The 27,943-nt window shown below is 34.7% G+C and overlaps 1 protein-coding gene and 1 non-coding gene across 5 annotated transcripts in view; one reads left to right on the top strand and one right to left on the bottom strand.

Moving 5' to 3' along the window:
- Window positions 1-2,217: 2,217 nt before the first annotated feature.
- On the bottom strand, window positions 2,218-2,290 carry trnar-acg (transfer RNA arginine (anticodon ACG)). Its single transcript has one exon. It is a non-coding gene; the product is annotated as a tRNA-Arg (tRNA).
- Window positions 2,291-4,566: 2,276 nt separating this feature from the next.
- The window catches only part of LOC127160965 (uncharacterized), a 37,538-nt gene continuing 14,161 nt past the window's right edge, over window positions 4,567-27,943 (top strand). The window contains exons 1-37 of one of the 4 annotated variants that reach the window (XM_051103609.1): window positions 4,567-4,730; window positions 8,050-8,239; window positions 8,322-8,460; window positions 8,548-8,681; window positions 8,932-9,085; window positions 9,862-9,966; window positions 10,070-10,168; window positions 10,269-10,415; window positions 10,517-10,594; window positions 11,230-11,377; window positions 11,468-11,617; window positions 11,932-12,004; window positions 13,835-13,995; window positions 14,075-14,264; window positions 14,350-14,488; window positions 14,580-14,713; window positions 17,932-18,085; window positions 18,195-18,299; window positions 18,392-18,490; window positions 18,613-18,759; window positions 18,885-18,962; window positions 20,872-21,019; window positions 21,098-21,247; window positions 21,392-21,464; window positions 21,565-21,725; window positions 21,834-22,023; window positions 22,107-22,245; window positions 22,317-22,450; window positions 22,578-22,731; window positions 25,106-25,210; window positions 25,300-25,401; window positions 25,691-25,834; window positions 26,737-26,814; window positions 26,928-27,075; window positions 27,271-27,420; window positions 27,502-27,574; window positions 27,658-27,937. In XM_051103609.1, coding sequence (XP_050959566.1) covers window positions 4,646-4,730; window positions 8,050-8,239; window positions 8,322-8,460; window positions 8,548-8,681; window positions 8,932-9,085; window positions 9,862-9,966; window positions 10,070-10,168; window positions 10,269-10,415; window positions 10,517-10,594; window positions 11,230-11,377; window positions 11,468-11,617; window positions 11,932-12,004; window positions 13,835-13,995; window positions 14,075-14,264; window positions 14,350-14,488; window positions 14,580-14,713; window positions 17,932-18,085; window positions 18,195-18,299; window positions 18,392-18,490; window positions 18,613-18,759; window positions 18,885-18,962; window positions 20,872-21,019; window positions 21,098-21,247; window positions 21,392-21,464; window positions 21,565-21,725; window positions 21,834-22,023; window positions 22,107-22,245; window positions 22,317-22,450; window positions 22,578-22,731; window positions 25,106-25,210; window positions 25,300-25,401; window positions 25,691-25,834; window positions 26,737-26,814; window positions 26,928-27,075; window positions 27,271-27,420; window positions 27,502-27,574; window positions 27,658-27,841 — 4,842 coding nt within the window. In that variant the 5' untranslated portion in view covers window positions 4,567-4,645 and the 3' untranslated portion in view covers window positions 27,842-27,937. Of the gene's footprint in view, window positions 4,731-8,049; window positions 8,240-8,321; window positions 8,461-8,547; window positions 8,682-8,931; window positions 9,086-9,861; window positions 9,967-10,069; window positions 10,169-10,268; window positions 10,416-10,516; window positions 10,595-11,229; window positions 11,378-11,467; window positions 11,618-11,931; window positions 12,005-13,834; window positions 13,996-14,074; window positions 14,265-14,349; window positions 14,489-14,579; window positions 14,714-17,931; window positions 18,086-18,194; window positions 18,300-18,391; window positions 18,491-18,612; window positions 18,760-18,884; window positions 18,963-20,871; window positions 21,020-21,097; window positions 21,248-21,391; window positions 21,465-21,564; window positions 21,726-21,833; window positions 22,024-22,106; window positions 22,246-22,316; window positions 22,451-22,577; window positions 22,732-25,105; window positions 25,211-25,299; window positions 25,402-25,690; window positions 25,835-26,736; window positions 26,815-26,927; window positions 27,076-27,270; window positions 27,421-27,501; window positions 27,575-27,657; window positions 27,938-27,943 lie in introns of those variants that run through there. The other 3 variants (XM_051103611.1, XM_051103612.1, XM_051103613.1) reach the window with 3 other exon arrangements.

Genomic DNA, 27,943 nt, shown 5'->3' on the forward strand with positions numbered 1-27,943 from the left:
TGGTCAGGTTATGTTCGACATATACCCAATTCTCTATATAACACACAAAAATCTAACAGGAAGTATCTTGATTTCTTTTTTCAAACACAACCAATCAAAATGGCACACTAATTCATCAGTACCTCACACTAACACCTCACTTGTGCAAACGCTCATTGCTTTACTTAACACCAACCAATCATGGCTTTAGAATAGGCCTTGGAATATGCTTTGGAATAATCACCTTTTTCAAAATTTTCTTTGGTTTCTGTCCAACTACACATGGTCAATATACACTACCAGTCAAAAGTTTTTGAACAGAATTTTTTTGAATATTTTTTTTTTTTTTTAATTAGATAATCTTCTGCTCACCAAGCCTGCATTTATGTGATCCAAAATACAGCAAAAGCAGTAATACTGTGAAATATTTTTACTATTTAACTGCTTTCTAGTTGAATATATTTTAAAATGCAATATATTGTAATATATACGAAATGCTAAATTTACATCATCATTACTCCAGTCTTTAGTGTCATTTTACATAATATGCTGTTTAAAAAACATTTATCATTATTATAAATATCTAAAATAGTTGAGTACATTTTTTCAGGATTCTTTGATGAATCAAAAGATATAAAGATCAGCACTTATCTGAAATAAAAAGCTTTTGTAACATTATACACTATACTATTCAAAAGCTTGGAGTCATGTATTTCTTTTCTTTCGTACTGTAAAATACTGTATTCACAACCACAAATGTTTACAGTAAAAAAAAAAAAAGTTTGGTCTCAATCTTGCTTTCTTGTTTACTGTGAAATTTTTAACATCTCTCTGCCAATTACTTTTAAACCTGACACAGACAGAGTCACCGTCACCCTGAATAAGATTTTATTGCAAACTTCATTTCACCTATGAAGGAATTTTAATAGTGCCTGTAGAAAAAGCAGAAAATGATTAATGTGTTACAATGCATAAAAGGGTCATTATTTCTAATAAATTAAAATAAAATACGTTCATAGAAGAGCAAAAGCATAGAGAATGCTAGTGTTGTTGGAGGTTCTTTTCTTATTAAATAAAAAAATAAAACAAATAGATACAACAGAATAAGAATAGAGAAAAAAATCAACAGTAAAATATATTTGATTGTAATATAACTATACCTTTTATATTGTGCAATATTAATATTTTTAAAATAGTTTTTTTTTTTTTTTTTTTTTTTTTTGTATTTGGGCATAAATAGTAACTGCCTAAATAGACGTCTTTGTGAGCTTTTCGGCCGCTCCAGGTACCATAATTCCGCTAACAGACGTGCAGTAACATCCAGGCGGCTGGCTTGACCGTGGGGACCAATACATATTCGTGCAAATCGATATATATCTATACCAATATATACTTGAATAAACCAATCTATACTAGTCAATACATAGTTGAAGAAACCAATGTATCGAAACCAATATATATATACTTGAACAAACCAATATATACTAACCAATATATAGTTGAGAAAACCGATATATCTAAACCAATATATACTTGAAAACCAATATTTACTAACCAATACATAGTTGAGGAAACCGATGTATCTCAACCAATATATACTTGAATAAACCAATATATATACAAGCCAATATATTCTTGAAGAAACCAATATATACAGACCAATACATATTTGAGGAAACCATTGCATATTTGAGGAGCCCAATGTTTACTTGAACAAACCAACGTATACAGGAGCAAACCCATGCGCATGTGATCAGACCGATGTATCTAAACTAACATATGTCTGATTATACCAATGTATTATAAACGAATGTGTTTGTCATTAAACCATACATTCAACCAATGAACCAATCCATATCCACACAATACACATGAATTTTTTCCTGAACGGCTTGCCATACAAACCCGTTCTCTATAAATCAGTGGTTTGGGTCATTTTAGCTACTTTTTTACACTTGGTGTCGGTTTCCAATCATATGTTTGTTTTTTAATCCGAAAGCTATGCCGTTTGTTCTTGTGTTGAAGCTGCACAAAACACTGGCGAAACGTATTCAAACAAAATGAATCATTCTGTCAAGTTGTACCGATTGTTTTATGACTTTCTCAAGATTAATGTGAACTTTCACATACATCCTACAGGTGTGTCCTGCATCCATTTACCATAATGTTTGTCGGAGTATCGCGTTTCTGGTCAGTAACATGAACCAAATAAACTCGAGAATCAAAGTTCAAAAGAATCGAGCCAGCCAGGAGTCGAACCTAGAATCTTCTGATCCGTAGTCAGACGCGTTATCCATTGCGCCACTGGCCCGATGCGTCGAGCGTTTCTACACACACAGCTCCGATCAAACGGTTTTATTATCATTCTGCAGGATTTTCACGTTTGCAAAGTTTTAAAAGTGTGTTAACATTCATGAACCGAGTGAAGCTGAGCATCGCTAAGTTAACTAGCCTGTCAGAACTAATTTACTGTTCTGTTTGTAAGTCGACACGTGTATTTGTGAACTGTAGGTCCATATATGGTAAGTAGGCTGACACAATCCTTATCACACCGTCATTATGAATAAGCACTAGGCTAAAGGGCTGAAATACACTATGATAGACACTATTTGATAAAGTACTTTGTGTTGCCAGATTGAAGGAAACAACACCAAAAAAGCATTTTCCAACCACACTTGCTTACCCTATAGGATCCCCTCAAATTTCAGTCAGTGTTTGGTGTAAATCACAGTGCAACTTTTTGACACCAAGTGCCAACAACAATATTTAAAGGCTGTGTGACTCTAAAATATATTAAAAAGATTAAAATGCAGTTGACACAAAAACAATAATTACTAATAAAAATAATAGTAATAATAATTAGCAATATAATTTTGCGTAACATTTCTAAAAACAGACAAAATGTTACACATTTATGAATAACTGAAATTCTTGTCCATGTCTGTTTTTATTGAACCTTTTTTAAAAAATGTGTAAAATAGTTTCAGATGCATACAGCATGTATAAAGCATGTATAAATTAAAGTAAATAAAATATGTACATTTAAAATAAAAAATGTATGAAAATGTATTTAAATAGATGTAAAGTATTGCATGTATAGCACATACAAATAAATATAAAAATAGCTAGACGAAGTAATATCCAGTATATGCAAATTAAATAAAAAAATAATAAAATAAAAAGTAAAATGTATAAAAGAGGTTAGATGAAGTATAGCTTGTGTAGCACATATAAATAAAAAATAAATAAATAAAATAAAGTAAAATGTATAAAAGAGGTTTAGATTAAGTATAGCTTGTGTAGCATATATAAATGAAAAAATAAATAAAAATAAAGTAATTAGTATAAAAATAAAAAGTTTCAGATGGAGTATATTAATTTATATATGCTACTCAAGCAAAGTATAGCTTGAGTAGCATATATAAATGAAAAAATAAATAAAAATGATAAAGTAATTAGTATAAAAATGAAAAAGTTTCAGATGGAGTATATTAATGTATATATGCTACTCAAGCAAAGTATAGCTTGAGTAGCATATATAAATGAAAAAATAAATAAAAATAATAAAGTAATTAGTATAAAAATGAAAAAGTTTCAGATGGAGTATATTAATTTATATATGCTACTCAAGCAAAGTATAGCTTGAGTAGCATATATAAATGAAAAAAATAAATAAAAATGATAAAGTAATTAGTATAAAAATGAAAAAGTTTCAGATGGAGTATATTAATGTATATATGCTACTCAAGCAAAGTATAGCTTGAGTAGCATATATAAATGAAAAAATAAATAAAAATGATAAAGTAATTAGTATAAAAAATGAAAAAGTTTCAGATGGAGTATATTAATGTATATATGCTACTCAAGCAAAGTATAGCTTGAGTAGCATATATAAATGAAAAAATAAATAAAAATAATAAAGTAATTAGTATAAAAATGAAAAAGTTTCAGATGGAGTATATTAATGTATATATGCTACTCAAGCAAAGTATAGCTTGAGTAGCATATATAAATGAAAAAATAAATAAAAATGATAAAGTAATTAGTATAAAAATGAAAAAGTTTCAGATGGAGTATATTAATTTATATATGCTACTCAAGCAAAGTATAGCTTGAGTAGCATATATAAATGAAAAAAATAAATAAAAATGATAAAGTAATTAGTATAAAAATAAAAAAAAACATCCATAACATAGATAGTATATATAAATAAAAACAAATTACATTATATATATATATATATATATATATATTTTTTTTTTCAGAGGAAGTATAACAGGTAAATTAAAGTAAATTAAAATAAAATTAAAATAATTAAATAAAAAAATGTGTGATTCTCAAAAAGCTGCAGATCAAAGTATTACATTAGATTTTAATTGTATTTTTTTTTCTAGGACCCCTTTGTTCAGTTTACTCCATGAAAGGGAGAGGGTTCCTCATTTCAGTTAAACATTTGAGAACGTTTCGACAGCTATTTGCCAATTGCCTTTTACTCTAACGTAACTTTGAGCAAAGTTCACAGTATAGTTTACAACAGGGATTGAAAGAATCTGGCAACCACAGTTTCAATAGCAAAGTTCAAAGTGTGGCCAGATTACGCAGTTGTGTTGATGATAGTGTGCAAGACGCTTCTGAACACTCATTCTGCTGCGGGACTGAACACGGCATGACAATGAGAGGCTCTGTCGTGATTTCACTCTGCATCCTGATCCAGCTGAGTCTACAAAACACGACGGTGAAAGCAGAGGACGGTAAGTCTTTCAAAACGTTTTGCACAATGCATTTACTTGCACACCAGTGCGCTGTCAAAAACAGCTTTCTTACAAACGCAAGAAACCGGCATTTACTCAAGCTGTAAAGAACAGAAGTGTTTTCGTGCGTTTTAACAAAGTTATGCGCGCATTGGAGAAGCTGTCAAAATGCATGTAAATGAGTTTACTACTAAACGGTAATGGATCGAAAGTGCACATAGGGGTGTGACGATCGGGTTTTGCTTAAAACACCTTTCTAAAACACTATTCACAAGGCGTGAATATGATTTATAATCGCTTAAGCTCGGTCAGTGTCTTTACAGGCTATGCATAAATCAAACAGACTTTATAAGAGGTTGTAATGCATGCATAACATTATTAAACAAATTAAATAACATTAAAGTAAGTAAAAAGAAAGTAAGTAATTAGCATAAAACATAAATAGGCCTATATAATGAAATATATCATTTAAACATATTAATTGAATATAAAATACAGTAGCTGATATAAAAATATATAAATATACCACATGTATATAGCACATATAAATTAAAATAAATGTAATATAAAAGCAGAGTGTATTAAGTCATGTTAAAGATTTACAGATAATGTACTCATCTCCTTGTCATCCAAGATGTTCATGTCTTTCTTCAGTCGTGAAGAAGTCTTTTGAGGAAAACATATCAGCAGTTTTCTCCACATAATGGACTGATATGGTGCCCCGATTTTGAACTTTTAAAATGCAGTTTAAATGTGGCTTCAAACGATCCCAAATGCGGTTGTAAACGATCCCAGTCGATGAAGAAGGGTCTTATCTATCAAAACGATCGGTTGTTTTCATTAAAAAAGTACAATTTGAATACTTTTTATTCTTAAATGCTCATCCTGCCTTGCTCTCCCTGAACTCTGTGTATTCTGGCTCAAGACAGTTAGGGTATGTCAAAAAACTCCAGTCGTATTTTCTCTCTCAACTTCAAAAATCATTTCAAAATCATCCTACATCACTGCAGAAGTACAAACCCAGTCTTTGCAAAGTGAACATGCAAAGAAGATCAAACGCCTTTAACAAAAAAAGGTAAAACAGCGATATAGGACGATTTTAAAGTTGAGGGAGAACATGAGATGGGAGTTTTTAGACATACCCTAACTGTCATACCCAAAACAGTCCGGGCAGAGTAAGACAAGACGAACGTTTGACATTAAAAAGTATATAAATTGTATTATTTTTATGAAAATAACCAATCGTTACGCTAGATAAGACCCTTCTTCCTAGGCTGGGATCGTTTGAAGCCGCATTTAAACTGCATGTTGGAAGTTCAAAATCGGGGCACCGTATCAGTCCATTATATGAGGAAAAATCCTGAATTTTTTTTCCTCAAAAAAAATATTTTCTTTACGACTGAAGAAAGAAAGACATGAACATCTTGGATGACAAGGGGGTGAGTACATTATATGTGATTCTTTGTTTTGGAAGTGGACTTCTTTCATATCTCGTAGTGCGTGCGTTAAGAAAACTGCATTTACTTAAGCTTACAGGCAATTGTGTTTTCACACGTTTTAATATAGTCATGCACACATTGGAGAAGCTGTCAGAATGTAACACAGGTAAATAAATCTACTAAACGGTAACGGGGCGCAAGTTCATGTAGGTGTGTCGAACGGGTTTTGCTTAAGAAACACAGTTAAGGGTGTGTATATGATGCATAATCGATTAAAGGGCACCTGTTATGCAGAATTCACTTTTACATGCCATGGTGTTGGAATATAATCATTTATCAGTATAAAAATCCACCCACTACTTTTTTAAATCCCCATTAATCATAAGCAGTGTCTCAGAATAATTGCGTTTCCAGATTCTGTACAAAGTGATGTCACTTTGAACAAGCTCCGCCCATCACATTTGATTGACACTGCGGTATTAGCAAAGCCCCGCCCTGAGTGAGCCGCACACAATTGGCTCTGTTTATCATTAAGCTTTATTCAGTCAAGAGCTGTGAGTGATGTGTTTTTGCTTTTACTCAAAATGAGCATTTTCAAAATGGTATAATAAATGATCTGTGTGGTATTTTAAGCTGAAACTTCACAGACACATTCTGGGGACACCTGAGACTTATATGACGTATAATCTTGTTAATAGGGGCATAATACGTGCCCTTTAAGCATTACAGGATATGCATATGAAATCAGCTATTTTATTATAAATCAGCTAATTTATTTTAATAATATACATGTACACTACCAGTCAAAAGTTTTTGAACAGTAAGATTTTTAATGTTTTTGCTCACCAGACCTGCATTTATTTCATCCAAAGACAGTAATATTTTTACTATTTATAATAATTGTTTTCTATTTTAAGATGTAATTTATTTCTGTGATTTCAAAGCTGATAAGCATCATTACTCAAGTCCCATGATCCTTCAGAAATCATTCTAATATTCTGATTTGCTGCATTTATTATTATTTTATTATTATGTTGAACAGCTGAGTAGATTTTTTCAGGTTTCTTTGATGAATAAAAGTTTAGAAGAGCAGCATTTATCTGAAATAGAAATCTTTTGTAGCATTGTAAATGTCTGTATCATCACTTTATTATCATCTTGCCTAAATAAGTATTCATTTCTATTTCTCATTAATGAATCATGAAAAAAAAAAACTCAACTATTTTAAATATTTATAATAAATAGTAGTAATAATAATAATAATAATAATAATAAATGAGTAATTCATGAGTAGCAATTCAGCATATTCAAATGATTTCTGAAAGATCATGTGACACTGAGAAATGATGCTGAAAATTCAACTTTGAAGCTGAAACTCAAAAAACTTTTGACTGGTAGTGTAAATTAAAATAAGTTTAATAAAAAAATCTAAAGCAATTATTATAAAATGAATAAAATAGTTTCAGATAAAGTATAGCAGGTATAGAATATGTAAATAAAAAACAAATAAATAAATAAAAATATAAGATAATAGTATAAAAATGTATACAATTGTTCCAGACAAAGTGTAGCGTGTATAGCATATGTGAATTAAAATTAATTAAATAAAATGAATAAATAAGTAGTATAAAATGTCTAAGGTATGAGAGTATAAAATAGTGGACAAAATATTATGTATAGCCCATGTAAATAAAAATAAAAGTAAATACATATTAAAGTAATAAAAAATAATTAAATAATTCTAAAATTAAAATATTCAAAGTCAACTCTGAAATTTGAAGGACAACCGTTTTTGTCTATTTCTGTGTCGGTTCAACTGAAAATGAATAGCAAACCAGTAAATATAAAAAACTTTAAACTCTTTTTTCTGAATTACACAGGACCTGTCCTGCAAACCAAGTCAGGGGCCCTGAAAGGTGAATATATAAAAGCGAAGGGAAAGGACACGGTCGTCCACTCCTACCTGGGTGTTCCGTTCGCCAAGCCACCCGTGGGCCCGCTGAGATTTTCCCCTCCGCAGCCTGCAGAGAAATGGAGCGGAGTGAGAGACGCTACAAAACAGCCGTTCATGTGAGAATAAAACCTACATATCAGCCGTTTTGCTTCAGCACACAGATTTTACATCACTTGTGTTCCTCTGTGTCTTTCCCAGGTGTCTGCAGGACAAGCAGTTAGTTGAAGTCTTGGTAGCCAATTTGTCTTTGAGTGTAGAGGTTCCTGACTCATCAGAGGACTGTCTTTACCTCAATGTCTACACACCTTCTAAACCTGGAGCAAATGACAAGTTGCCTGTACGTGTGACTGATTTGGATGAACTTTATTGCATTTTTATGGATATATGTTCATGTGTTTTAATGTTGTTTTTCATGGTCCAAAAGGTCATGGTTTGGATCCATGGTGGAGGTTTTTCGATGGCTTCTGCGTCTGTGTTTGATGGACATGTTTTGGCTGCCTATCAGGATGTAGTTGTGGTTCTAATTCAGTATAGACTTGGCCTACTTGGATTTTTCAGGTAAAAGCTAAATGTTAAATCAATTAAATCAATGTAAACTTGTCCAAAAAGATGGCAAATCACACATTGTTAAGGTCAATGTTTGGTTTCCATTTGGACTTCAGACTTACATGTAATGTTTGAACAGCCATAAAGTCCTATTAGTTCATGTTTTTGATGCTTCAGAATCTCTGATTAGTGATTAAGACATAAGGCCTTGGGGTCTAAGGTCTCTGATGAGGTTTTATGATGATTTCTTTGCCCTGTATAGCACCGGAGATGAACATGCGCCAGGAAACTATGGTCTTCTGGATCAGGTTGCAGCTCTTCAGTGGGTTCAGGAGAACATCCACAGCTTTGGTGGAGATCCTGGATCTGTGACCATCTTTGGAGAGTCTGCTGGAGGAGTCAGTGTGTCTTTACATGTAAGGATTTATAATTCAAAAATGATTTTCTGGAAATTTGGCATCTTTGAAAATATCATAATGCTGTGCATTATTTATTTATTTATATTTATTTATTTATTTATTTTTTATTTATCTTATTATTAATTTATTATTTTTAATAATTATCAACTTGTATTTTTTCATTTAATTTTCATTTAAGTTTGTTTGTAGTCAATTTTATTTTGATTATTTTATTTTTAATTTACATTTTTTTTTTCTGTTTTAGTCATTTTGGTACTTCAAATTAAACCTTATTTATTAAATAATTTAACCTAATATTTGTTTAAATTAATTTTCTGTTTTATTTCAATGAACATTTTACTTTAAATTAAATATTTTACATATATATGTGTAAAAAAATGTGACATATAGCTTTTACAGTAAATTGTGTTTTATTGTTAAATAATATGTAGCCATATTATGAATAAATATAATTTTGAAATGGTTTTTTCTTTTATTTTTTTATTTTTTTTGTTACATTTATTTGTAATATTTATTGCTTCACATAAATAATAATAAAAGATTATGCCAAACAACTGCCAAAATACCAAAACATTTTTTTTAATGATTTACATGAATTTTTTTGAGTTTTTGTTAATGATTTACATGAGTTTTTTTTATTAAGAAATATGAAAATTAATTTAAATAGTGAAATTAAAAGCATGTTTTTTCACATGTTGAGGATTTTTCAGACCAAAAATTTGCATCATATACTGTAATTGACCCAAAAACATAATATATATATATTTTTATAGGTTCTTTCTCCATTATCCTCAAACCTGTTTCGTTATGCCATCGCAGAAAGTGGTACGGCAGCAATGGAGGCTATACTGAATCCCCATCCTCTGCCAACAGCCCAAGTACATTTCCCAGATTTGTTACAATTTTTAAATTCATGTTTTTTATTTTAATATGCTGTGCCTTACATATGTTTAATCAAAATATATCAACATCTTTCTGTAGTATGTAGGAAATGTATCTGGCTGTGAGATTTCCTGCACAAAGAAGATTGTTGACTGTGTGATGCAGATGTCAGAAGACGACATCTTGACACTGGTTAAGGTCTGTCTGTTCACATACCGGATTTTCTCATAGAATCATACGTGAACAGTCATCTTATATACTAAATGTTGTGTTTGCATATATATGTCTTTTAAAACAGGAGCATCCAGTGCTTCGTTTTGGAGTGACAGTGGATGGCCGGTTCCTTCCCAAACCTGCAGCAGAGCTTCTTCAATCCCAGCAGTTTAATAAAGTGCCTCTGATCACCGGAATCACTGATGATGAGTGTGGATTTATGCTGCCTAATGTATGGCTAATTTTAATGTTTCACTTTTAAAATACGGAAAAATACAAGCATAATATTTGTCAGATTTGTACAGTACATTCATTTTATCTAATTTTAATTAGTTCATGTCACCTGAAGGATGGACAGAGGGGATGGACATGGAGCAGATCTTGCCAGTTTTGACCATGTTTAATCCAGCTGTAAGACAAAACACTTTTATCTTCAGTTTTATGTTTTATAAGTTGCATGATGATTGTCTTAATATTTTAAACAACTGAGAAAATGTAGTGATGTACATTTTAGAAAAATCCCTTTTCTCTGACAGTGATAATACAGTCAAAGCATCCAGTAGTACATACATACACAATGCGTTGCGAAAGTATTCATACCCCTCCATTTTTCTCGTTTTATTATGTTGCTGCCTAATGCTTTAAATGACTTTTTTCCCCACATCAGTCTACACTCCATATACTGTAATGCCAAAGCAAAAACAGAATTGTTACTTTTCATAAATTTATTAACAAAAAAACTCACTGAACCTCTGCAAGTGCATTATGCATGTTTTTTTTGTTTTTTTTGACAGACGTGATATTTTTTTTGTTTTTTTTTTTTTTGACAGGTTTTTTTACGTGAAAATTTTTGACAGATGTTTATTTTTTATTTTTTTACCTGGAAAAGAGTGGTTTTGATACATAAAGTTGTCTCTTATAACAAAAATCTTTTATTTAAGCCCATGAAAATGCAGATCCTGTTGTAAATAATGGTAAAAGTTGTGAAGTAGTTGTATTATTACTAATTTTGTATAATATTTTTGCTTTATTTTTTTCCCCATTAGTTTCTAGATCAGTCAGTTGCTGAGCTTGTTTTAAATGAGTATCTGGGCACGTCTCCTGACAGGATCAATATCAGAGATGGTTTTCGAGAGATGTTAGGAGATTTCCTTTTCAACATCCCTGCTCGCACAGTAGCGAATTACCACAGAGGTGAGAGTTTGTAGAAATATGATTATGTTTATTTTGAGAAGGCTGTTTCAGTGATACTCGAAGGTAATTAACAATTTTGTCCCCTTATAGATGCTGGTGCACCAGTATACGCATATGAATTCCAGCATCCTCCCAGTGTACTCCAGAAGAAAAGACCCAGTTTTGCTGGAAGTGACCATGGAGATGAAGTTCTATTTGTTTTTGGTTTTTGCTTTGCAAATGGACCTATAAATATAAAAGGTATGAGTAATATTAGGAAACATGATAAATGGTTGTAGAGTTTTAGAAGTTCTCAATCTAAAGTTGTGGTCACATTAGTAACATTTCAATTAAATTTTGCGGACAAAAAGGTCCATTGTCTGTTGTCAATAGTGTAGTAATGTATGAAGCACAGCTCACACAGAAGTCACTTTCAAACCAAACAGCTTTTGTTGATCACCATGAATTCACACGACCAGCTTGAACCTGTTGTAAAATCAGCATGGAGAAATATTTCACCCTCAGTGCCTGTCTTAGGTTTTATGTTTAACGTCTTTCTTTCTGTTTTAATTCAGGTGAACTCTCAGAAGAAGAGAATGAACTTTGTAAAACTATCATGGCTTACTGGGGAAACTTTGCTCGCACCGGGTAGGTGATGCTTATCATACAGTCGTTTAGTTTATATTTTTTGGGTGTTAGAGCCAAAAAAGTTAAGGTGATACAACCATCCTGATATCATGAAAAGGATGAAATTCTTAAAATGAAAACATTAAGTTTTTCATCAAGAACTTTGATGATTATTTCACAGAAAATAACAATCATTTACAAACTGCTGTCTGTTTAATCAAATGATATGGTGTGAATAAACAAGCAAGGAAAAAACATAATACAAGAAGTGATATCATAGAGTGAACCTCTGGAGACTCTCATGACTATGTGACAAAAGCAATAAATCCCTTAAAATATCAGATCATTTGATAAGGCAGGTTAATTCAGGGTGTAAAATGTCATGTGGTACAACTCTGAAAACGACATTTATGAATTAGTCATTTATATACTTTTCATGACATGTAATAACATTTTATTAAATTATATTTCACACTTAAGATCACTAACATGCATTAAGGTTTATCTGATACTTGAAAACCAAGTTAATTCATGATGTAAAATGTCATGTGGTGCGACTCTACTAAAGCATCCTGACATTTACTCATTAATAATTTATATCATATTTAATTGTATTTAAACATATTTATCAGTTTAAAACTTTGATCTCACATGTATTCTGGTTTAGGGGAAATTACTTTTTACTTGATAGTTACACCACATGACATTTTTTACAGTCATTTAATTGAAAATGGTTTTGAAAATAGTCTAAAGGTTTTCCAAACCAAATTAATTCAAGCTGTAAAATGTCATTTGATGTCATCTCAAAAACTTCATGACATTATGAATTACAATACATAATTATATATTTTTTTTTTTTTTACAAAATATTTAATGCATTATTATTATATAGTATTTTTGATTATATACTTAAATTTATATAGTTGTATATATTCAGGTTAAAGGAAAATTACTTTTCACTTGATAGTCACACCACATGACATTTTCATGTGGTCATTCAGTAATTTAATTGAGTTTTTTCTTGAAAATGGTTATGAAAGTTTTCCAAACCAAGTTAATTAATGGTGTAAAATGTCATGTGTTGCAACTCTATGAAAACATCCTGACATTTTTTCATTAATAATTGATATCATTTTTACTTAAATATTTAATCAAATTATTAAAAATATATTTAATTGTATTTAAATATATTTATTAGTTTAAAACTTAAAATCATTCACATGTATTCTGGTTTAGGGAAAATTACTTTTTACTTGACAGTTACATCATATAACATTTTTAGAGTCACTTAATTGAAAACATTTTTTTGAAAATAGTAGCTTTCCAAACCAAATTAATTCAAGTTGTAAAATGTCATGTATTGCATATCTGAAAAAAAATGTCATGACATTATGAATTAATAATATATTTATAATTTTTACATTTTATTATTAAAAATGTTTTTAATTACATACATATGTATACAAAATATATCTATATATTTATGTGTTCAAATTGAAGGAAAACTACTTTTCACTTGATAGTTACACCACATGACATTTTCTCATGATTTTTTTTCTTGAAAATGGTATGAAAGTTTTTCAAACTATGGTAATTCAGGGTGTAAAATGTCATGTGGCGCGACTTTACAAAAACAAGATCACTTACATGCATTCAGGTTTAAGGAAGATTACTTTTTATTTGATAGTTATACCACATGACATTTCCATGTGGTCATTCGGTTATTCAACTGAAACTTTTCTTGAAAATGGTATAAAAGTTTTCCAAACCATATGAAACCAACATGAATACAAAGAGTATTTGCCACATACGTTTATAACAAGATTTTAAAAAACATCTTCCTGACGGTAGGTCACCGAATGGTGCGGGCCTCACAAAGTGGCCTGAATATGGAGCTGAGGCTGAGTATCTCGGCATTGGACTGCGACAGAAACCTGGGAAAGACCTAAAGGGAAAACACTTCACGTTCATGACTCAGACCCTTCCGCGGATAATAAAAGAGCGAAATCAAGGCAAGTTATGAGAATCAGCGTTGTTTTACTAAGACTCTCTACATTAAACTTACAATTGTTACTCAATAATTTCTAACAGGACCTGTAGTACACACCAAACTAGGAAGTTTAAGAGGTGCCTTCCTGACTCCGAAAGGCAAGGAAACAGTGGTCAGTAGCTATTTTGGTGTACCTTTTGCAAAGCCACCCATGGGTCCATTGAGACTTGCTCCACCACAACCTGCAGAGGCTTGGCAAGGAGTGAGAGATGCTACAAAACAGCCACCCATGTGAGAATAAAGCAAAATTAATGTAATAAAATCATGAGGCCAGTTCATAGGCAAAAAAATGACACTTTGTGTTCCTTTTTCCCAGGTGTCTACAGTCAAAGGAGATACTTTTAGACCTGTTAGCTAATTTGTCTATGAATGTGGAAGTTCCTGAAGTATCTGAGGACTGTCTTTACCTCAACATTTACACTCCGTCTAAACCTGGAGACAACAGGAAGTTACCTGTAAGTCTTTGGTCTGAATTCCACTGAGTTTTGCTCTGTCTTATGCATGAATGTGTATGTTGGTTAATGTTTTTCCATAAATGTTCAATAGGTTATGGTTTGGATTCATGGCGGAGGTTTTTCTGGAGCCTCTGCTTCCATTTTTGACGGACATGTTTTGGCTGCTTATCAAGATGTAGTCGTGGTCTTGATCCAGTACAGGCTTGGTCTGCTTGGGTTCTTTAGGTAAAAACATCTACAGCTTCGCAACATTTTTCCAACAGTTCTGTATAATACAAAATTGTCCCATATTTAAGGCGTCAAAGAAGTGTTCCATATGAAAGCGATACGGAATGCAGTTTTTCCCGTAGGCATACGCCATATGACCCACCTACACCATACAAATAACAAACTCTAACCTGATAATTATTCTTTTTGGACAAAGCAAGGCAAGAAAACATGCAATCTACCCCTCTGAGGGTATCAAAATTTGTAGGCGAGGCAGCATGCAGGTGACAAGGAGAAACGTTAAACAGTCTTTAATGAACAAACACAGGGGATCTACAACAGATGCTTTAGCAGACACACAAATACAACAGGTAGACCTGACCGAGGACAAATGAACAGACAGGAACTTAAATACACAGGCTAATTAGAAACACAGGTGCAAGGGATTCATAATCAAACTAAACAAGAACAGGAACTAGACCAAAAAAGGAAAAGAGGAACTGAAACAGTGGCAACACATGACAAAAACAGGTCCATAGTCCTGACATATGTCCCCCTCCCGGAAGGCGTGTCCTCGTGCTGGAAAAAACAACAACAGAGGGAGGCATAGGTGGAAACTTGGGAGAAGGCTTGGGAGGAGGATGGACATCCGGGAGGAGGACAACGAACAAAGTCCTGGGTGGAGACGACGGAGGGAGGAGCCAAGGAGGAAACAGGAAGAGCCAGGGCGGACCAGACGGAGACAAGAGGGACTTGGAGCAGGAGGAGCCAGGTGGGACCCAGGCCACAGCCATGATAACGACCCAAGGTGGAGCCGACAGAGGGAGGAGCAATGGAGAAGAAAGGGCTGACTCCTGGCGGCCGACCGAGGAGCCCAAGCGGAGATGAAGAGCTGATGAGCCAGTGTGACGAGGAGGATCCGGAGGGCTGAGGTGGATAAAATGGCTCTGGCGACTGATGCAGATGCGTGGATCTGGGAGGCCGCGGTAGAGCAGGAGTGACAGAGGACTAAAGTAGAGCCAGAGGAATGGAGGAGCCTGACAGAGGTGGACAAGGCGAAGCCAGAGGAGTGGAGTCCTGAGGAATAGGACAACAACGACAGCCCAAGGCGAAGCCAAAAGGACGAGGGAGCCCGGTGGACCCAATGGACTGCTGGGCCACGGCGGAGAGGAGGGAGCTAGGAGCTATGGTGGAGCCGCTTGGTCGACAGGTTCTGGACTCTGAGGCTGGAGGCGGAGACAAGGTTTCCTCCAGCTGTAACGCCGATGGAGACTGGCAGTCCAGCAGTGAACCCACTGCACAGATGAAGGAATGAGGGCCTGCCAGATGACAGCGGAGGAGAAGGCATGAGTGGGTGAGAAAGTGGGCATTTGTAAGCCTCCTCAGAGCTAAGCTCGGGCATGGCAGTTTCAGTCAGTTCCGATGAAAGTGGGAGGAGAGGGGGTAGGTCAGTATAAATGTCCCAGTCTAATATAATAAACCAGCTCACCCTCAGCAATGTTGCAGTGGGCGGAGCTCCCCTCTGTGATAGGAAGTTGTTGCCGGCTCACACACCTGGACTGATGTCACTAGCAGCTCCGCGGCGATCCGTGGCTCTTTCGCTCCATGTGCCGATGGCTCGTCGGTCATTGCGGGCTCTGGCTCTCAGTCAGTGGTGGGCTCGGGCATGCACTCCTTGCAGTGGGGAGATGGTGGGCTGGGCAGTGGGTGCGGAGTGGTGGAGTGTCCACTCCACAAAGGCGCCAAAATCCTCTCGAGGACCATCTTCGGATGCCGCCACTCTGTACGCGGTGTTTAAACTTGCATCGTTGAACGCGCAGAGTGTGTTGTTCGGGTAGCTGGTGGTGTTAGCTAGCATCACAAACAGTCTTGTATGGTCCTCGAAAGCTTTGTCCCCCTGCTCCAGCAGGAGAAGGAGGAAGTCGGGGTGAAAGAAGACATCCATGAGGGGAAAACTGTTTTGGGTCATGTCCTCTGTCACAATTCGCAAGGCAGCACGCAGTAGATGCAGAGGAAGCGGAAAACAGGAACTGAAACAGTTGCAACACATTACAAAAACATGTCCATAATCCTGACAGAGGGAAGACGTCTGTCACTATTGTAAGTTAATGTTGTTAAATAGAGAAAAGACCCATACACATTTTTTTTTAATTTTAACTTCTAGCATATTCTTGGACTTGGACCTCATTATCAAAAAACAAATTCAAGCACCAAAAGCAAGTTGGCAACCCTACACACTTCACATACTTTAACTAGTGAACTATTTGTTCATTAACATTGTCCAAAAGTGTATATACATGCATTTCAACAGAATTACATCTGAAAGTGTCATTTCATGGAATGAAATGGGAGACTCATTTTTCTTGCTAAGAGGCTAAATTCACATCTCGCATTTTATGTGTTGTAAACACACACAACTAAATTATATTTTCATGCTTGTTGCATAATTTGACAAAATAACATTTTTGTTACATTTTTTATTTAAAAAAAGGGAAAAAAATAGTCATATTTACCATTTTTATTTTATTTTTTTCTCGTCACTGACACAGTTGTGCTCTGGTGAACAGTTACACTTTCTATTTTTTATTGCTAAGGCAGAATTATGAGTGTTATAACATTTATAAAAATTATAAATAATTTTTACACAATAAATAATTGGAATTATTTGACCATTTCACTGTCCTAGATTTATTGCTTATAAACATGTAATAATTGATGTATTTTTATAGTTTAACACCGAACATCTTGGTTTGGGACAACATTAACATGCATACGTAACAAGTTTTTTAATTTAGCAAAAACAAAATGTTAAAGTCCCCGAAATTGAAGAAATGTGAGTTTTGTTGGTGATCTGATGTATGTGTCCCAGCCTGGCATAACAGTGCAATCACATTAGTGGAATTTTGACAAAATGTCATTGGCAAAACCAATTGCTGCTGTCAACAGTATAGAAACACAGCTCAAACAGAAGCAAACCTAGTTGCTTTCCATTAGTCATCGTTGCAAATCTCAGTGATCATCTTGAACCAAATGTGCCAAATGTGCTTAGGAAAAACTTTTGTGAATTTCCAGATTGTGTGAATTCCTATTGAAACGACCGGATTTCGGCTGGGAAAATTTGCTGGACAACTCTAAATGTGACCGAACTTTTAGATGTATAGAATACTTGTAGACTACTTTCCATGTTTGGAGCATGATTTCTATTATATTCTCTTATATAAATAATCTCCATTTAGCACGGGAAATGAACATGCGCCAGGAAACTATGGTCTTCTGGATCAGGTTGCAGCTCTTCAGTGGGTTCAGGAGAACATCCACAGCTTCGGTGGAGATCCTGGATTGGTGACCATCTTTGGAGAGTCTGCTGGAGGAGTCAGTGTGTCTTTACATGTAAGGATTCAAACAAAGATTTGATTGTGTGATGATTAGGAAACTTCACTGACCTGGCTTTTCAGATAGCTTTAAATAAAGATACACTTGTGTGTTTTATCTTCTGTAGGTTCTTTCTCCATTATCCTCAAACCTGTTTCGTTATGCCATCGCAGAGAGTGGTACGGCAGCAATGGATTCCCTCATGAGTTTCAACCCTCTGCCAATAGCCCAAGTAAATTTTCTAAATTTATTACAATTTCAAATTTTACGTTTTCATTTTATTACACTATGATTAAATCACAATGTATCAACATCTTTCTGTAGTATTTAGGAAATATATCTGGCTGTGATATTTCCTGCTCAAAGAAGATTGTTGACTGTGTGATGCAGATGTCAGAAGACGACATCTTGAAGATTGCTAGGGTTTGCATCACAACCATCCATACATTCATCCATCCTTACAAATGAAATATTGTATTTAATAAAATTGTATTAATTCTATGCATCTTTTACTTTTGTTTGCATATTTTTGACTCACGATACAGGAACAACCAATGCTTCGTTTTGGAGTGACAATCGATGGCCAGTTCCTTCCAAAACCTGTAGACAAGCTTCTTCAATCCCAAGAGTTTAACAAAGTGCCTCTGATCAATGGAGTTACTGATGATGATGGTGGCTTTATGCTAATTAATGTAATGGAAAAGTTCATTTTTACATGCTTTTGTTGTAAAATGTAAACATGGGTTTAAAATCGTAGATTATTTGCGAAAAGTGAAGAGTTAAGTAAACTTAATATTCCAAAACTATTTTTTCACAGTTTCTTGGACCCCCAGGATGGATAGAAGGAGTGGACAGAGAGCAAATCATACCGGTTTTGCCTTTTTTTAATCCTGATGTAAGACAGAACACATTTTTGATCATTTATGCAACATTTTTCAAGATGAAAAATATTTGATTTCAAACTAATCAGAAGTAGATGTATATATAAAGTGTATGGCAGAACAGTTTCAAATATTTCAAACACAATCACATCAACCTATTTGTATATTACACCAAGCTTGGAATATAATTTTGGTTCATTTTATTTAATTTAATTTTCTCTTATTTTATTTAAAGGAGAAGTCCACTTCCAGAACAACAATTTACAGATAATGTACTCACCCCCTTGTCATCCAAGATGTTCATGTCTTTCTGTCTTCAGTCGTAAAGAAATTATGTTTTTTGAGAAAAACATTTCAGGATTTTTCTTCATATAATGGACTTGATTGGTGCCCCAATTTTGAACTTCCAAAATGTAGTTTAAATGCTGCTTCAAAGGGCTCTAAACGATCCCAGCCGAAGAAGAAGGGTCTTATCTAGCGAAAAAATCGGTCAGTTTTTTTCGAAAAATAAAAATTTGTGTATTTTTTAAGCACAAAAGCTCATGTAGCACAGGCTCTGGGATGCACGTTCATAATGCTACGAATTAGTGATGGGTTGTTCTTGAACGATTCGTTCATTTTTAACAAATCTTTAATGTGACTCAGGAAGAACGAGTCATCTCTGGGAGTGATTCGTTCAGTTGTGCATGCACAACATCCTATTAGGTTCTGTACTGGAATTAGTTCACCTGTTTCGAGTCTTCGGGTTTTTCGAGTCGTTCATTCATCTTATGGGGCTGTCACATGATGAATGAACGTCTCTAACCCAAAGGCTCGAGAGATGAACTAATCAATACTTTTTCCGGCTCACACTGCATTGGTTAAGCTTATGGGACTGTCACGTGATGAACAAACGACTCAAACCCAAAAACTTGTCAGATAAGAGGTGAGGTGAGCTAATCATAGGCTAAAGACCCAGATAAACAATGAATTAATCTTTTCTGTTTCTTATAGCATTATAGTTTTGTCTTGTTTGTAGTGTGATCCACGTTTGTGTAATCAGTAGATGTGTTAGGGAAGTAACACGTAACATTTTAATTATATTTTGCTAAAATGAATGAAATGACTCAAAAAAAAAGATTCATTCATTTTGCTGAACGAGACTCAAAGGTCCGTTTTGGTAAAATGATCCGAACTTCCCCTCACTACTACCAATCACGTCTTAAGTTCATCATCTGTGTACTGAGTATGGTGAAAAACTCCATCTTATTTTCTCCTACAACTTCAGAATCACCCAACATTGTTGTACCTTTTTGTTTGTAAACAGTGTTTGACTTACTTGCACTTTCTTAGTCTTTGCGTGTTCGCTTTGTAAATACTGGTCTGTAGTTCCGCCTACGTTCGGCATGACCTTTCGACGTGACTCAATAGTACGTGAACGTGCATCCCAGAGCCTGTGCTACACGAGCTTTTGTGCTTAAAAACTATAAAAAATTTTATTTTTCAAAAAAAAAAAAAAAAAAACAGATCATTTTGCTAGATAAGACCTTTCTTCCTCGGCTGGGATCATTTAGAGTCCTTTGAAGCTGCATTTAAACTACATTTTGGAAGTCCAAATTCAGGGCACCAATGAAGTCCATTATACGAAGAAAAATCCTGAAATGTTTTCCTCAAAAACCATAATTTCTTTACGACTGAAGACAGACAGACATGACATCTTGAATGACAAGGGGGTGAGTAAATTATTTGTGAATTGTTGTTCTGAAAGTGGACTTCTCCTTTAAGAAACGGTGGTGTCCCCCAGGGTTTTATTCTAAGACCTCTACTGTTTTCTTTGTTTGTATACTTTATAGTAATGCAATCAGGAAACACTGAGTAAGTTTTTCAGGTACGCAAATATATCTCACTGTAAAAAAAAAGTTAATGTAAATCTTGTTCTTTTAGTTTCAGGATCAGGCAATTGCTGAGTTTGTTTTAAATGAGTATATGGGCACATCCAATGACAGGATCGAAATCCGAGAAGGTTTTCGAGAGATAATGGGTGACTTTTTTTTCAACGTCCCAGCTCGCAAAATAGCGAATTACCACAGAGGTAAGAGTTTACTCTGTTTATGCATCATGGAGCAGTTAAGTCAAATTATTTATTTATTCAAACTTTTTTCCTTAATAGATGCAGGTGCACCAGTCTACATGTACGAATTCCAGCATCCTCCCAGTATACTTCAAAAGAAAAGACCCAGTTTTGTTGGAAGTGACCATGGAGATGAAATGTATTTTGTTTTTGGTTACTGCTTCGGAAAAGGACATGTAAAACTGGAAGGTTTGTTACTATTCATCTATTAATGAGGTGTACTTTTAAAATATCAACCATAGTCTCAGTTTCTATTGGAAGGATTTAACAGGTACTACTGTCAAAGCAGTAGCTAATGGCAATCAATTAACTTCTTTCTGCTTTGTTATTCAGAAGAAGTCTCAGAAGAAGAGAATGAACTATGTAAAACTATCATGGCTTATTGGGGAAATTTTGCTCGCACTGGGTAAGCGATTACACCAGTGATAAAACCATTGATTTTAATGTCACTTAATTATTAGCATTTCCGTTTTTGCATTTTAATGTCTGTTTGCCATTGACGTCAGGTCTCCGAATGGTCCGGGCCTCACAAAGTGGCCTAAATATGGAGCTGAGGCTGAGTATCTCGGCATTGGACTGCAACAGAAACCTGGGAAAAACTTCAAGGGAAAACACTTTAATTTCATGACCCAAAAACTTCCACAGATAATAAAAGAGTGGAAGGAAGGCAAGTTTTGAATGTCAGAATTGGTGTAAATTGAGATGTGTTCAATACTCTTTGCTAAATGTAAGTCCATTTCGATTTTTATGTTATATTATTGGTCTTTTTTAACAGGACCTGTAGTGCAAACAAAATTAGGATCTCTGAGAGGTGCCTTCCTGACTGTTAAGGGGAAGGACACAATTGTCAACAGCTACTTAGGCGTACCGTTTGCCAAGCCCCCTGTGGGCCCCCTGAGACTGGCTCGGCCCCAGCCTGCAGAGAAATGGGACGGAGTGAGAGATGCGACCAAACAGCCACCCATGTAAGATGTCACACAACCGTATTTCAATTTAAACTTGTTTAATTAGACATTTCCATGATGTAATGGTGCTGTGGTTTCTTTAGATGCCTCCAGGACAGGCAAGTTAGTGTGGTTGAACATAAGATTATCGGTATAGATGTGGAGGTTCCCGAGGTTTCAGAAGACTGCTTGTATCTCAACATCTACACTCCAGTCAAACCTGGTGAAGATGCAAAGCTACCAGTAAGTTCATCAACAACTTCTGTGAGTGTCCTTATTGAAACAGTTTGAGAAGGTTTCCTGGTGTTTTCTAGGTTATGGTTTGGATTCATGGTGGAGGACTTGTTCTTGGTTCAGCTTCACTGTACGACGGCTCCGTTCTGTCAGCGTATCAGGATGTGGTTGTGGTGCTGATTCAGTACAGACTGGGTCTGCTGGGATTCTTTAGGTAGGTGCCGTAAATTACTAGGCTGAACAGCCTGGAGTCCTGACATCACTTGTATGCATGATTTAAACCCTGTGTTGTGAATCCTACAATTACAGATTCAGATTAAAGATTGTTTTTGTTTTTGTAGCACGGGAGATGAACATGCACCAGGAAACTATGGTTTCCTGGATCAGATTGCTGCTCTTAAGTGGGTTCAGGAGAACATCCACAGCTTTGGTGGAGATCCTGGATCTGTGACCATCTTTGGAGAGTCTGCTGGAGGAGTCAGTGTATCCTCGCTGGTATGGGTCTTTATTTATAGCAGGGTCTTTCTATAATTGTGGGTACATCTCATTCCTGTGAAGTATATTTTAATATATTTTCATCAATATAAATCCTAGATGCTTAATTTTCTAGTACACAATAATATTTTTCCATTTCACACCACTATATGTTGTAAAAAGCCATGTCTTTTGTTCAAAAATGATGTTCACATACAATCCTGGTATTCAGCTGCCTGATTTTGTAAAGTTGCTCATTCTGCTCTGCATTTAAGCATGAAAATTACCTCAGTTATAAATTAATTTCATAGTTTTGCCTTCAATTAGATTAGGTTATCAAAACACTTCGGTGTGCGCTTCCAAAATAAGTGTTTGTTTTGATATAACTTGTTTCATTTGTGTCTGAAAAACCATTGTCAACCAAGTTACCCACTACCAGTTTTTTATCTGCATTTGGTGGGTCACCATGATAGACTGTAAAAAATATGGACGTAGTGTCCGTGACGTCACCCGTAGGTTTCTGAAGAGCATTTTTGAAGCTCTTAGTGGGCGGGAGTCGGCCGTCGCCATCTTGGAATCGCATCACTGCACGTCACTCCCGGATAATCGAAAATAGGCAAAGAGGCGGGACATGGGTGGAGCTGGGACATGCTGGACAATGGTGACAGCAGCGGCAATCCACACCTGTCACTCAAGTAGCCACGCCCTAAATTATGCAGAACTTTAAGGCTTAATATAATTTAAACGGATGAGTTATAAAAAAAATTCACCCCCTCACAGTTGACATGAAGGGCAAAATTAGCTATATAGACCAAAACCATTTTTTGTACCAGGCTGTAAACATATTTTTTCTGCTGTAAAGTTGGGCATTTTAACATGGGGAGTCTATAGGAATGACTCCTTTTTGCAGCCAGTCTCTTGCGGCCAGTCAATGAATTGCAACCCTTATGAAAATAACTTTAACTATAGTTAAACCGTGGTTTTGCTACACTAACCATAGTCTAACCATGAAATTTGTAGTAAAACTATTGTTGTGAATTAAAACAAATTATAATTAATCTGCTAAAAAACATGGTTAATTTTAATAAGAGAAAAATAGGACTCATGATAAAGCAATGTTCAAAATAAGAATTTTTATGTAAAGATATTATCATAATGTCATTATTTTGTAATATTTTGACATTTAGGCATTTTAGAAAATATAGTTTTACTAAATCTATAGTACATAAGTAATTTTATGATAAAACAACACATGGTCATAATGTGATATTTTAAACTGAACTAAAATAAAGTTATGTTTTTGCAAACCGAATACAATGAGGTGGTTGTTTTGCAAGAAGGTGGAGACAGTTCTGTTCATAACAGTAGACGGCTGATGGGAAAAGAAACAAGAAAATTAGTGGAAAAAAAGGAAACACTAAGTGAGATGCAGAGAGATATGAAAAATAAAGAGACTAAAAAGGAAAATGGAAATGAAGGTGCAGTTCAAGTGAGAACCTTTAATTATTTTGTTTAATTATTAGGTTTAAAACCTTTTTTTTTAAATGTGATGGCCATAAATAGGTGGTTTCAGAATTTGTTGTGGGTGAATGGGATGGCCCGGATGAGAGATTTCACCGGCCTGAAATTTTGTCCCAGTCCGGCCCTGTTCTACATGGTGGTTGTTCAGCCTTGATACATTCATTAGCTAACACATTTTAAGTGTAAGTTATTTTGTATTAATATGACTTGAGGTCCAGTTACCAGCGTGACACTAAAACAGGCAGTACTAACAGGTGCTTTTTACTTAAGTACATGTCAGAGCTCCTACTTCTTTACTTTAACTTGAGTAAAAAAAGTGTAGTCAGTACTTCTACTTTTACCAGAGTATTTTTAAACATGAGTATCTGTACTTCTGCTTGAGTGAAGGATGTGTGTACTTTTGCCATCTCTGCATGGTTGTCCCATTCGTGCATAATCTGCACAATATGATGCTATTTCCTCTAGAAGCACATGGATGAAACACTAGAAGTTATGTTCTCTCTCTTTCCCCTAATATTGGTTAAACTAGCAAACCTGTCTCAAGAGTGGATTAATTGACAATCAACAGTGTTACACAAGACAATTTAACTAAAACTTATGTTTTGTTTATGAAAATATATTTCTAAACACACCATATGCTCAGTAGTTCTAGGCTACTGTGTTACCCAGTAAAGGTAACGTGGTGGACAGTAGCAAACATAGATGGTATTTTATGCACATGTTCCTACAGATCACCTTTATTTATATAGCACTTTATACAATATAGATTGTTTTAAATCAGGTATGTAAGGTCATGTTTGGGTTTTTGGGAAAAAGGAAAAATCATCATTCAGCCTTACCATTACTGTAAAGTATTTGTCATTGTGTCTTCAAGATACTTTCCCCATTGGCTTCTGGTCTGTTTCATCGTGCCATTGCCGAAAGCGGGACGGCCTTATGGGATGGTTTAGTGATGACTAATCCTTTACGGAAGGCTCAGGTATCACTTCATAGTCATCTGTTATTTAAATAAGTTATATTAAATACTACAGTTATTAAATAAGTTCTCATGTTGTTGGTTATTTATAGAATGCAGCCAAATTGTGTAAATGTGACAGCAGCAGCTCATCGAAGATCGTCGACTGCATCATGCGCATGTCTGATGAGAAAGTTCTGGAATGTTCTAATCAGGTGTGACATTTTTCATTTAAAAAAAATAATAAGCCATACAGAAACAGTAAACATGTTTATGTGTCCCCTAATGATGAATCGCTTGTTGTAATTCTTATTTGGATAAAAGATTGCTAAATTAATAAATATGTTTTTTTTTTTAATATACTTGTATGTGTACTTATCTACTACAAGTGCACATTCAATACAATTAAGCACGCTTCTAATCTTATAATGTAAAGTATAAGAGTATATTTCATGTAAATGATATTATGTTAACTGTGTTAACTTGTTTCCACTGGGTTTCTAGTTTGTGATGTTGGACTTCAGTCTTGCCATGGATTCTTATTTCCTTCCCAAACCTGTTATGGAGATCGTAAAGAAGCAAGAGTTCAGTAAAGTTCCTCTCATCACTGGAATTACTGATGATGAGTTTGGCTATTTTCTGCCTGAAGTGAGTAAAAATTACTTTTTATATGGCACTCCAAAGTCACTTACTTCAGATTAAGGGCTTAAATTGATTGTTGTACTGTGCTTGTATCAAAACTTTTATTTTATAAACTTTTTTTCTACATGCATACAGAGATCTTAAAGACACATTACCATTTATATTCATACAGTTGAAGTCAAAGGTTTACATACACCTTGCGGAATCTGCAAAATGTTAATTATTGTACCACAATAAGAAAGATCATACAAAATGCATGTTATTTTTTATTTAGTACTGACCTAAATAAGATATTTCACTTAAAAAGTTGAATTTATAAAAATGACTCTGTTTAAAAGTTTACATACACTTGATACTTAATACTGTGTTGTTACCTGAATGATCCACAGCTGTGTTTTTTATATTTAGTGATAGTTGTTCATGAGTCCCTTGTTTGTCCTGAACAGTTCAACTGCCTGCTGTTCTTCAGAAAAATCCTTTAATAAATTGGTTTTTCAGCATTTTTGTGTATTTGAACCCTTTCCAACAATGACTGTGTGATTTTGAGATCCTTCTTTTCACACTGAGGACGACTGAGGGACTCATATGCAACTATTACAGAAGGTGCAAACACTCACTGATGCACCAGAAGGAAACACAATGCGTTAAGAGCCGGGGGTGAAAACTTTTCACACAGTCATTGTTGGAAAAGGTTTGAATACACAAAAATGCTGAAAAAAAAAACATTTTTCTGAAGATACTAAATAAAAAATAACATGCATTTTGTATGATCCCTCTTATTTTGGTAAAATAATTGACATTTTACAGATTCTGCAAGGTGTATGATCCCTCTTATTTTCAAAATAATTGACATTTTACAGATTTGGTTTTACATTTTGATGCTAAAGTTGAATGTTACTTTTCCGTAGTATTTTTGGGGTAAAGGATGGATTGATGGGATGGATAAAGAGCAAGCCATTAAAGGCCTGACCCTCACGTATCCTGACGTAAGACACAACTCAATGCATATTCACATTATGTAATTTTAATTTTACAGTGAGAAGCACATTGGATTTCTTTCTTCTGTAGCTCACATTTGTGTTTCTTTGAATGTGATTAGCCCAGGGATCGATGGATCATTGATACGGTAGCAAACGAGTACCTGGGCGTCACAAGTGACCCCATTAAAATCCGAGACATTTATAGAGAGATGATGGGCGATGTGATGTTCAACATCCCCACCCTCCAACTGGCAAAATACCACAGTGGTGAGAAGCTAAGGCTAATTGTTTTCTATGTTAATATATTTAAAAATATAATTTATTCCTGTGATGTAAAGCTGAATTTTCAGCATCATTACTCCAGTCTTCAGAAATTTTATGTTTAACTATACGTTTAAATTTTATTTAGCACTTCCGCTTGTTTTAAGTCTGTAAAATCAAGGATTGCTGTTGTGATTGTAGCCTCAGGAGCGCCGGTTTACCTGTACGAGTTCCAGCATCCTCCCAGTATGATCCAGAAGAACAGGCCCAGCTTTGTTGGTGTCGACCACACAGATGAACTGTTATTTATCCAGGGCACCTGCTTCGCTAAAGCCCACCTCAAAGCAATCGGTAAAACTTGACGCATCATGAGCGTTTCTGAAAGAGTTTTAAATGACTGATGAATCATCATTTAATCGTTCAATCCTTCAGCTCCTTTCACAAAGGAAGAGGAAGAGCTTTGCAGGACTGTGATGGCCTACTGGGGGAACTTTGCACGCACTGGGTAAAATATCAGTCCTCTTGTGTGTGTGGAATAACAAAGTATATTGTTTTTGTACTCTAATATGGCTAATTTTGGTTTGGCAGGTCTCCGAATGGTCCAGGTCTGACACACTGGCCTGAATATGAGGATGAGACAGAATATCTTGGCATTGGACTGAAACAGAAAGCTGGGAAGAACCTGAAGAGGAAACACTACACATTCATGACCAAGACACTTCCAGATCTCATACGTCAAGGCAGAGAGAAAAGAGAGCACTCTGAACTGTAAAACAACTGTATGAGTTTCATCAGAAATTAACACAAAGCACTTGAATGAATGGAAGACACAAAAATTTAGTTTGATTCAATGTGAGAATTTAATTAACAGAAA

This window comes from Labeo rohita, unplaced genomic scaffold, assembly GCF_022985175.1.
Source record: "Labeo rohita strain BAU-BD-2019 unplaced genomic scaffold, IGBB_LRoh.1.0 scaffold_508, whole genome shotgun sequence".
Lineage (NCBI taxonomy): Eukaryota > Metazoa > Chordata > Actinopteri > Cypriniformes > Cyprinidae > Labeo > Labeo rohita.